The sequence below is a fragment of the Balaenoptera physalus genome (assembly GCF_965194825.1).
Source record: "Balaenoptera physalus genome assembly, chromosome: 15".
NCBI classification, from domain to species: Eukaryota; Metazoa; Chordata; class Mammalia; order Artiodactyla; family Balaenopteridae; genus Balaenoptera; species Balaenoptera physalus.
The window spans coordinates 3,486,394-3,498,510 of record NC_138894.1 but is presented as its reverse complement, the minus strand read 5'-3'; the positions used below and the strand labels follow the sequence as shown (position 1 = coordinate 3,498,510).

Sequence of the window (12,117 nt, the reverse complement as noted above, 5' to 3'; positions counted from 1 at the left end):
TGAAAATGACTATACTACCCAAAGCAATCTACAGATTCAACACAATCCCTATCAAATTACCAGTGGCATTTTTTACAGAACTAGAACAAATCATCTTAAAATTTGTATGGATATACAAAAAGACCCCGAATAGCCAAAGCAGTCTTGAAGGAAAAAAGCGGAGCTGGAGGAATCAGACTCCCTGACTTCAGACTATACTACAAAGCTACAGTAATCAAGACAATATGGTACTGTCACAAAAACAGAAACATACACCAGTGGAACAGGATAGAAAGCCCAGAGATAAACCCACGCACCTATGGTCAACTAATCTATCACAAAGGAGGCAAAGATATACAATGGAGAAAAGACAGTCTTTTCAATAAGTGGTGCTGGGAAAACTGGACAGCTACATGTAAAAGAATGAAATTAGAACACTCCCTAACACCATACACAAAAATAAACTCAAAATGGATTTGAGACCGAAATGTAAGACGGGACACTATAAAACTCTTAGTGGAAAACATAGGAAGAACACTCTTTGACATCAATCACAGCAAGATCTTTTTTGATCCACCTCCTAGAGTAATGGAAATAAAAACAAAAATAAACAAATGGGACCTAATGAAACTTCAAAGCTTTTGCACAGCAAAGGAAACCATAAACAAGACAAAAAGACAACCCTCAGAATGGGAGAAAATATTTGCAAATGAATCAACAGACAAAGGATTAATCTCCAAAATATATAAACAGCTCATTCAGCTCAATATTAAAGAAACAAACAACCCAATCCAAAAATGGGCAGAAGACCTAAATAGACATTTCTCCAAAGAAGACATACAGATGGCCAAGAAGCACATGAAAAGATGCTCAACATCACTTATTATTAGAGAAATGCAAATCAAAACTACAATAAGGTATCACCTCACACCAGTTAGAATGGGCATCATCAGAAAATCTACAAACAACAAATGCTGGAGAGGGTGTGGCGAAAAGGGAACCCTCTTGCACTGTTGGTGGGAATGTAAATTGATACAGCCACTATGGAGAACAGTATGGAGGTTCCTTAAAAAACTAAAAATAGATTTACCATATGATCCAGCAATCCCACTCCTGGGCACATACCCAGAGAAAACCATAAATCAAAAAGACACATGCACCCCAATGTTCATTGCAGCACTATTTACAATAGCCAGGTCATGGAAGCAACCTAAATGCCCATCGACAGACGAATGGATAAAGATGTGGTACATATCTACAATGGAATATTACTCAGCCATAAAAAGGAATGAAATTGAGTCATTTGCTGAGACGTGGATAGATCTAGAGACTGTCATACAGAGTGAAGTAAGTCAGAAAGAGAAAAACAAATATCGTATATTAATGCATGTATGTGGAACCTAGAAAAATGGTACAGATGAGCCGGTTTGCAGGGCAGAAGTTGAGACACAGATGTAGAGAACAGACATATGGACACCAAGGGGGGAAAACTGCGGTGGGGTGGGGATGGTGGTGTGCTGAATTGGGTGATGGGGATTGACATGTATACACTGATGTGTATAAAAATTGATGACTAACAAGAACCTACAGTATAAAAACAAACAAACAAAACGACTACTACTAAACTTTCATTGGGTTATTTGTATGGAAATATGTTAATATAAATGTTTCGGACATTACATGAAATTTCTAAAAATCTTATATGTTCTGGTATAATGTTATAAGTCATAATTCTAGTTATTACTTTAAAATGTATATCTCAGAAATTAAAAAAAAAAGATTAACTATGAGTTGAACCTGGATGATGGATTCAGAAGAGTTCATTATACTGCTATTTTTGTTTATATTTTATTGTTTTTATTGTTTTCTATAATAAAATGTTTTTAAAAATTAATTTAAAAAAATGGAACTGGCAAAACAATTCAATTTATACTAGCATCAAAAAGGATAAGACATTTTAGAATAAATTTAACAAAAAAGTGCAAAATTTGTCTTCTGAAAACTACAAAAAAAAAACAGAAAGTTAAAAGAAACTACTGAAGACCTAAATAAATGGAAAGACACCCCATGTTCAAGAACCAGAAGGCAATACTGTTAAGATGGCAATATTGCCCAAACTGACTTACAGATTCCATGCGTCTCTGTAAGAATCTCAGCTGGTTTCTTTGGAGAAACTTATGGGCTGGTCTTAAAATTCACAAGGACCTGTAATGGGTCCAGAACAGTCAAAATGATCTTGAAGAACAAATGTGGAGGACCCACAATTCCCAGTTTCAGAACTTACTGCAAAGCTACAGTGATCAAGGCAGTGTGGTACTGGCACAAGGATAGGCATATAGATCAACAGACAGAATAGAGAGTCCAGAAATAAACATTCACATTTATGGTCAGTTCATTTGTGACAAGGGTGGCAAGATAATTCAACAGGCCACGATTAGTCTTGTCAGCCGACAGGGCTAGACCACTAGGCAGCCACGTGCAAAAGGATGGGAGACCCTTATCTAAATCCATATGTAAAAATGAACCCATAATGGATCAGAGACCTAAATGTAAGACACCAAAGCTATAAAACTCTTAGGAAAAAACAGGGCAAATCTTTGTGACCTTGGATTAGGCTATGACTTCTTTTTTTTTTTTTTTTTAATAAATTTATTTATTTATTTATTTTTGGCTGCTTTGGGTCTTCATTGCTGTGCACGGGCTTTTCTCTAGCCGCGGCGAGCAGGGGCTTCTCATTGCGGTGGCTTCTCTTGTTACAGAGCACGGGCTCTAGGTGTGTGGGCTTCAGGAGCTGTGGCACACAGGGCTCAGTAGTTGTGGCTCACGGACTCTAGAGCACAGGCTCAGTAGTTGTGGTGCACAGGCTTCTCACTGCGGTGGCTTCTCTTGTTGCGGAGCACAGGCTCTAGGTGCGCGGGCTTCAGTAGTTGTGGCTCGTGGGCTCTAGGTGCACGGGCTTCAGTAGCTGTGGCGCACAGGCTTAGCTGCTCTGTGGCATGTGGGATCTTCCCGGACCAGGGCTCGAACCCGTGTCCCCTGCATTCGCAGGTGGATTCTTAACCACTGCGCCACCAGGGAAGACCCTAGGCTATGACTTCTTAAATGTGACACCAAAGCACAAGGAACAAAAGAAAAAATAAGCTTCATCGATATTTAAAACTTTTGTGCTTCAAAGAATACCATCAAGAAAGCAAAAAGAAAACCCACAGAATGGGAAAAAAATACTTGCAAATCATGTATCTGATAAGAAACTTAGATCTAGGATAAAGAACTCAATAATGAAAAGAAAAAGAACTCAATTTTAAAATGGGCTAAGTGTCTGAGTAGACATTTCTCCATGGAAGATACAGAAATGGCCAATAAGCCCATGAAAAGATGGTCAACATCATCAGCCATCAGGAAACTCAAATAAAAACCACAATGAGACAGCACTTCACACCTACGAGGAGGGCTACAAAGACCTATAATGACAAGTGTTGACAAGGACGTGGAGAAATCGGACTCCTCATACACTGCTGCGTGTCATGGGATGTGAAACGCTGCAGCCGACGTGGCAAACAGTCTGGCAGTTCCTCCGAAGTTTAAAGAGCTGCCACATGACTCATAGGATAAATGGATAAATAAAACGTGTCCTATCCATACAATGGAATATTATTTCGTAATAAAAAGATATGAAGTACAGATAAATGCTGCAACATGAATAAATGTTAAAAACATGCTAGCCAGTCACAAAAGGCCAAATAGTGCATTATTCCACCTGTATGAATACCCAGAATTGGCAAATGTCCACAGACAGAAAGTAAATCCGTGGTTGCCTAGGGGTGGAGGGGCTGCGGAAATGGGGAGTGACTGCTCACGGGCTCAGGGTTTCTTTTGGGATGAAATGTTCTGAAATCGATGATGGTTGCACAACCCTGTGAATGTACTAAAAACGACTGAATTGTACACTTTAGGGGGTGAGTTGCACAGTACATGAATTATATCTCAACAAAGCTGGCACTTCCACAAAATGCAAAGGTGCTGATCTCTTTGGACACACTCTGCTGCATGGCACGCACATGGGGTTCTTTCACCCGTGAATTTGTATTTGCGTTTAACAAGGAGACCACTAGCCGAGGAAGCCCCCGGTGTATTTATCAAGGTGGTGTGTGAACCAGCAAAGGGTTTAAAAACCACTGCTCCGGAAAGTTTCACATTTCCTCAGAAAGTTGCAGACAGGGTCACCATACGACCTGGTAATTCCTCTCCTAGGTGTACATATACCCAAAAGGAGAGGAAACCTATGTCCACAGAAACTTGTACCCACCCGTATATTCACAACAGCATTATTCACAATAACCTCAAAGGAGAATCAACCCCAAATGCCCATCAACTGATGACTGCATAACCAAAGTGTGGTACGACCACACAATGGAATTATTCAGCTCTAAAAAGGAATGAAGCCCGGATTCGTCTACAGCACGGATGAACCTTGGAAACACTGAAGTTTAAGAGAAAGACCACACATTGTATCATTTGAAATGCCCCAAACAGGCAAATCCATAGAGACAGAAAGTCGTTCTCGTGGTTGCCAGGAGCTAGGGGGGCAGGGGGGTGGGATGGGAAATGACTGCTGATGGCTAAGGGGTTTCTTTGGGCGATAAAATGTTCTGGAATTAGGATGTGGAGCTGGTGCAGGACTTGGTGAACAAACCGTAAACCACTGTATACGCTGAACTGTATACACTGTACCGGTGACTTTTATGGGTTGTGAATTACACTTCCATTTAAAAAGCAAATTCCTTGATTACAAATATGAATCAGATGTGTAAACTTACCAAAATTCTTTTACGGTCCTTTTCTGATAAAAATTTTACAGGCGGGTATTTCTGGGTGAAGCTGTATAACATAAAGAGATTATAAAAGAAAGAGTCAAACATCTCATGTGAGTATTTTCTCTACTTGCCACCAAAACAAATGCTGGATTTGAGAACTGTTACTGTCTGCTCCCCTCTCTTCTCCAAATGAGGGCTGCAGCAACCAAGCAAGCACTGGTTAATCTGAGTTAAAGATCAACCTGCTCCTTGTTTACAATCAAACAGGTGTGACATGCGATGCTATCCCCGGGCAGGGAAAACGTCAGGAAGTACTAGCCACCGGCAGCCAGAGCTGAACACAAAACACGGAAGGGGTGGCGTTCTCGAGATGCCGTGCCCAGGCCTGGGAGGAAGAAATCGGCTGTGTGGAGTCACAGACCCAGCCCTGCCGACTGTACCCCCAAGAGGAAGAGAAGGTGTAAGTAAGACTCTTCCCCTGTTTGGGCAGTCTCACAATTCCAGCCTCCCCTACCCAGCCGGGGGCCCTGGACAAGCGATTGGGCATCAGCCCTTTCTGCCCCCCGTGGTCCGTCTGAACCTGTCTGGGGTCTCACCTTATCTTTCAATGCCTCTTGCCCCCATCAAGGTGCCACCAGTCCCCAACCCACACGGATGTTCCAGGACTGGGGCAGCATAAAAGACATATAAAGTGTCAAAAGAGAGTTGATAAATATAGACTTGAAATATCCACTCTTAAAGTGATTTGGTCAGAAACAAAAGGGCTATTAAAAACAATGTGGAGAAAGCAGCTCTAGAGTTATTATTTTAACTGCAGATGTGCTGGGCGGGGGCCCTGTCTCCATCCCCTCCACACCCGCAGCCGGGACGCGGAACGCATCTCCTCAGCGGTGGCTGAACTTAACGGAGCAGGACAGGTCCTCAGACAGAAGACCTTGAAGCAGGTGCTTCCCGTCTCCTGAAGGAGTGAAGCTCGCTGACAACAGAGCTGGGGCGGGTTGGCAGTGCACGTGATCCCCCCGTAGGAGCTTCCAGACTCTCAAAAGGTCAAGTTCGCCATGCAGACGCCAAACACAGGCAGGCAGTTGGGAGACGCCCAGGGGATGGTGAGAATACCAGCCTTCCCGTGTCAGTTCTGTGACCCCGTCCACACCCCTGGGGCAAGACCCTCCAGGCGCTCTGGGCACCTCAGGGCTTCCTGCTCCCTCGAGCCAGAGGGCTGCCCGCAAGCCGTCCTGGGACCCGGCCACCACAGTAAGCGCTTGATGAAGCGGGGCCGGGGCAGCCCTCCCACCTGCCCGGTACCCCGCTCTCTGCGGGCCCGACACCCCCGCTCCTGCCTCAGTCTGAGCTCCCAGCATCCACGGGCCCAGCTGACTCAGCTCCATCCCACCCTCCCCGCGCTGCCCACCAGCCTGCTTCTCCTCCAGGCCGTTCTGAGGCCTCCCTTCCTTCACCCACCAGGGTTCATCCCCTCCAGGCTGAAGGGTTTTAGAGAGTCACGGGGGAGGGCGGGCCAGGGCTGCACCCTGGGACAGAAGTGGGCGGAGGGAACACAATACAAGACTCGTGCCTCCAGGAGGAGGTGACCAATTTGTCCACTGAAACCGATTTTCATCCAAGTGGTGAGCTTAGAACAGTGCCTGCATGAAAGCTTAACATGAAACCAGATATGCTATTTACACCAGGCAGGAAGAGCAAACGGTTTTCTTATAGGAAATATACTTAAAAGAAATAAAACTGAAGCAGACACAGCCGCCTGACACAGTCACTGGTGCAGGATGACTAAGAAAACCACTTCAAACAGTGTGTGCTAATAAGCCCTTGATTTAAGAAACGCAACGCTGGCTGCTTTGGTGCCCTGTTTTTCTTCGACGTGTAACAACCAAGTTTCAGATTCCACATGGGTGATCATGTTACTGGAAGTTTAAAAACCGATCTCACGGCCCTCGTTCCTCGCTTTGAGGACTCGGGGCACAAAGCTCTAGGCGGGAGCCAGGGCCCTCCTGGGTGTGCACCTCCAGGCTGTGGTGACAGCCGCGAGACCGAGCTGCCCGTGCGAGGGGCTGAGCCCCGAGCCCCAAGCTGGGTGGGCAGGGCAAGGGCGAGGTGTGGGCTTCTTTCAGGCCGGGGCCCCTTTAAAATCCTACCCAGGTGTCGCTCACCCGCGGATTCGTGTGTTCAGGCACCCTTTCCGGAGCACCTGTTCCAGACCATGCCCTGCGCTGGGGACACAGCAGCCATGGGGCAGGGGCGGGAGGCCGCCCACCTGAAGCCTGCATTTCTGAGTGAGAAGCGGCAAGAAGGCAGAAGGAAGTGTGAATTCCGTAACGGACCTTTCCTTACCCCCCAGATGGATCCTATAGTCGTTAGTTATCGCATTCCCCACTCTAACCTTCCTGTTTGTTAGGAGGGCCTAGGTCCTTCTACTCAGAATTTTAATTAGCATTATCACCTGCTATCTATTCAAAGAATGTTCAAAGATGTGGAGATGGAATGAAACAGCATGCAAGCCGACTATCAGGAACTGGAGCGTGAGGTTAGGAGGACAGAAGGACCAGAGTCACAACACTGTCGATCCACTACACTTCAATAAAATTTAAAGAAAAAAAAAATAGAAAGAAAGAAAAGAAATGAAACTTGCCTGTACATTAGAATGACTCGGGGAGATGTGCAAACCCCCAAAGCCCAGTCTGCATGCTAGGCCAATAAGAGCACCATTGCAGGGAGGGGGGCCCAGGTGTCAGTACTCTCTAGAAACAAAACAAACAAAACACCGCAGAGTCCACGACCCAGGCTGCTAGGACGGCACTGACCCCTGTGCCTCCCTGTGTCAACTGGTGCTGACCTGTCAACTGTGTCCTTATTTCTTGGGGCCCCTCTGCCCCCAAGTGACGATCACGTATTTCCTCCCAGTGACATTCTTATGCTGCCAGGGTCAGGATGGCTGTGTGAACATTCCTATCACACAAAGTCAGGAGGAATGAAACTAGACAGAGCTCCTCCAACTTCCACAAGGTCACGTCCGCACCTGACCTTCTGACTCACCCAGTAACCAGGGCCCAGCTGTCGCCTGAGTGGCTCACCCACTAGAGGGACAGAACCCTTTCAGGCTGAGTCACAGCAAAGCAATGCCGCGGGGCGAGCACTCACCCTCGGTGCCCAGCTTACAGGGAACTCTCACGGTTTCACAGGAATGAGTTACCAGAAAACTATTTAAGATTACAGTCATACGTGTGCTTCTCTTCCCAAGTTAAAAGGAACAAGAACATCTCAGAAGTATCAAAGGGAACTGTATAATTCTCATAATTCAAGAGCTCCTGTGTGTAAAGCCACTGCCTTAGAAAAGTTACCTAAATGATTCACTTTCTTTTCATAAGAAAGTTCATGAGACTGGTCAACAGCTGCTAGAAACCATCTGACCACCTGCTGGAGCCAGAAGAGGGCAGACGTGGCCTCAGACCGTGTGCCACGAATCTGCAGGAGCTGAGAAGTCCGCAGGGCTTGGGAAAGGAAGGTTTCAACGCCCCTACATCCTTCCTTCTGCCAACACTCAGACTATTTGGGAGTTTTATTGGCGGGGGGACCAATGACACTGATGTGGACATTTGTCTGAATTGTCACAGGTTGCAGAAATCAAACTGACAAAGGGCCTTAGAGGAAAGGCTTTCCCACAGGATCTGGGGTCAGGCTTCAGGAAGACTCCTGAAAAAAATCAATTAACTTTGTGTCTCCACACAACTAGGGCACCTACCAGGCACGAGTGGGGGGCCACGGACACCTAAGGGGGCGGGAGGAACCCCCAGCGACGGGCTTGAGGGATCTCAGTTCCCAGGCCAGAGGCTGGGCCCAAGCTGCTGTGGTGGGAGCTCCGAGTCCAAACCGCTGGACTGACAGAGAACCTCAGACCCCAGGGAATAACAATCAGAGTGAGGCCTCCCAGAAGATCTCATCTCAGCACCAAGACCCAGCTCTATCCAACTGCTTGCAAACTCCAGTGCTGGACACCTCAGGCCAAACAACCACTAAGACAGGAATACAGCCCCACCCATAAAAAACAGAAAAAAAATGAAATGACAAAAAAATATGTCACAGACGAAGGAGCAAGGTAAAAACCTACAAGACCAAATAAATGAAGACGAAATAGGCAACCTACCTGAAAAAGAATTCAGAGTAATGATAGTAAAGATGATCCAGAATCTCAGAAACAGAATGAGGAAAATACAAGAAACATTTAACAAGGATCTAGAAGAACTAAAGAGCAAACAAACAGTGATGAACAACACAATAACAGAAATTAAAAATACTCTAGAAGGAACCAATAGCAGAATAACTGAGGCAGAAGAACGGATAAATGAGCTGGAAGATAAAATAGTGGAAATGACTACTGCAGAGCAGAATAAAGACAAAAGAATGAAAAGAATTGAGGACAGTCTCAGAGACCTCTAGGACAATACTAAACACACCAACATTTGAATTACAGGGGTCCCAGAAGAAGAAGAGAAAAGGAAAGGGTCTGAGAAAATATCTGAACAGATTATAGTTGAAAACTTCCCTAACATGGGAAAGGAAATAGCCAATCAAGTCCACGAAGCACAGAGAGTCCATACAGGATAAATCCAAAGAGAAACACACTGAAACACATATTAATCAAACTATCAACAGGTAAACACAAAGAAAAAATATTAAAAGCAGCAAGGGAAAAGCAACAAATAACATACAAGGGAATCTCCGTAAGGTTAACAGCTGATCCTTCAATAGAAACTCTGCAAGCCAGAAGGGAGTGGCAGGACATATTTAAAGTAATGAAAGGGAAAAACCTACAACCAAGGTTACTCTACCCAGCAAAGATCTCATTCAGATTCGAAGGAGAAATTAAAACCTTTACAGACAAGCAAAAGTTAAGAGAATTCAGCACCACCAAACCAGCTTTACAACAAATGCTAAAGGAACTTCTCTAGGCAGGAAACACAAGAGAAGGAAAAGACCTACAAAAACAAAACCAAAACAATTAAGAAAATGGTAATAGGAACATACATATCAATAGGTACCTTTAATGTAAATGGATTAAATGCTCCAACCAAAAGACACAGACCGGCTGAATGGATACAAAAATAAGACCCGTATATATGCTGCCTACAAGAGACCCACTTCAGACCTAGGGACACATACAGACTGAAAGTGAGGGGATGGAAAACGATATTCCATGCAAATGGAAATCAAAAGAAAGCTGGAGTAGCAATTCTCATATCAGACAAAATAGACTTTAAAATAAAGACTATTACAAGAGACAAAGAAGGACACTATATAATGATCAAGGGATCGATCCAAGAAGAAGATATAACAATTATAGATATATATGCACCCAACATAGGAGCACCTCAATACATAAGGCAAATGCTAACAGCCATAAAAGGGGAAATCGACAGTAACACAGTCATAGTAGGGGACTTTAACACCCCACTTTCACTAATGGACAGATCATCCAAAATGAAAATAAATAAGGAAACACAAGCTTTAATCAATTGATATTTACAGGACATTCCATCCAAAAACAACAGAATACACTTTCTTCTCAAGTGCTCATGAAACATTCCCCAGGATAGACCATATCTTGGGTCACAAATCAAGCCTTGGTAAATTTAAGAAAACTGAAATCGTATCAAGTACCTTTTCTGACCACAATGCCATGAGACTAGATATCAATTACAGGAAAAAAAACTGTAAAGAACACAAACACATGGAGGCTAAACACTATGCTACTAAATAACCAAGCGATCACTGAAGAAATCAAAGAGTAAATCAAAAAATACCTAGAGACAAATGACAATGAAAACACCATGACCCAAAACCTATGGGATGCAGCAAAAGCAGTTCTAACAGGGAAGTTTATAGCAATACAATCCTACCTCAAGGAACAAGAAAAATCTCAAATAAACGACCTAACCTTACACCTAAAGCAATTAGAGAAAGAAGAACAAAAAACCTCGAAAGTTAGCAAAAGGAAAGAAATCATAAAGATCAGATCAGAAATCAATGAAAAAGAAATGAAGGAAACCATAGCAAAGATCAATAAAACTAAAAGCTGGTTCTCTGAGAAGATACACAAAATTGATAAACCATTAGCCAGACTCATCAAGAAAAAAAGGAAGAAGACTCAAATCAATAGAATTAGAAATGAAAAAGGAGAAGTAACAACTGACACTGCAGAAATACAAAGGATCATGAGAGATTACTACAAGCAACTATATGCTGATAAAATGGACAACCTGGAAGAAATGGACAAATTCTTAGAAAAGCACAACCTCCTGAGACTGAACCAGGAAGAAATACAAAATATAAACAGACCAATCACAGCACTGAAACAGAAACTGTGATTAAAAATCTGCCAACAAACAAAAGCCCAGGACCAGATGGCTGCACAGGTGAATTCTATCAAACATTTAGAGAAAAGCTAACACCTATCCTTCTCAAACTCTTCCAAAATATTGCAGAGGGAGGAACAATCCCAAACTCATTCTACAAGGCCACCATCACCCTGATACCAAAACCAAAGATGTCACAAAGAAAGAAAACTACAGGCCAATATCACTGATGAACACAGATGCAAAAATCCTCAACAAAATACTAGCAAACAGAATCCAACAGCACATTAAAAGGATCATATACCATGATCCAGTGGGGTTGATCTCAGGAATGCAAGGATTCTTTAATACATGCAAATCAATGTGATACACCATATTAACAAATTGAAGGATAAAAACCATATGATCATCTCAACAGATGCAGAAAAGGCTTGACAAAATTCAACACTCATTTATGATAAAAACTCTCCAGAAAGTAGGCATAGAGGGAACTTTCCTCAACATAATAAGGGCCATATATGACAAACCCACAGACAACATTGTTCTCAATGGTGAAAACTGAAACAATTTCCTCTAAGATCAGGAACAATACAAGATTGTCCAGTGTCACCACTATTATTCAACATAGTTTTGGAAGTTTTAGCCACAGCAATCAGAGAAGAAAAAGAAATAAAAGGAATCCAAATCGGAAAAGAAGAAGTAAAGCTGTCACTGTTTGCAGATGACATGATACTATACATAGAGGATCCTAAAGATGCTACCAGAAAACTACTAGAGCTAATCAATGAATTTGGTAAAGTAGCAGGATACAAAATTAATGCACAGAAATCTCTTGCATGCCTATACACAAATGATGAAAAATCTGAAAGAGAAATGAAGGAAACACTCTCATTTACCACTGCAACAAAAAGAATAAAATACCTAGGAATAAACCTACCTAAGGAGAAAAAAGACCTGTA

At 43.2% G+C, this 12,117-nt stretch overlaps 1 protein-coding gene across 3 annotated transcripts in view; it reads right to left on the bottom strand.

Annotated features, from left to right (window-relative positions):
• Window positions 1-12,117, bottom strand: part of UXS1 (UDP-glucuronate decarboxylase 1) — a 78,952-nt gene that overhangs the window by 45,965 nt on the left and 20,870 nt on the right. For 2 of the 3 annotated variants that reach the window (XM_082426384.1, XM_082426385.1), the window contains exon 5: window positions 4,797-4,857. The exons of the other annotated variant lie outside the window; for it this stretch is intronic. In XM_082426384.1, coding sequence (XP_082282510.1) covers window positions 4,797-4,857 — 61 coding nt within the window. The remainder of the gene's footprint in view (window positions 1-4,796; window positions 4,858-12,117) is intronic. 3 annotated transcript variants of the gene reach the window in all.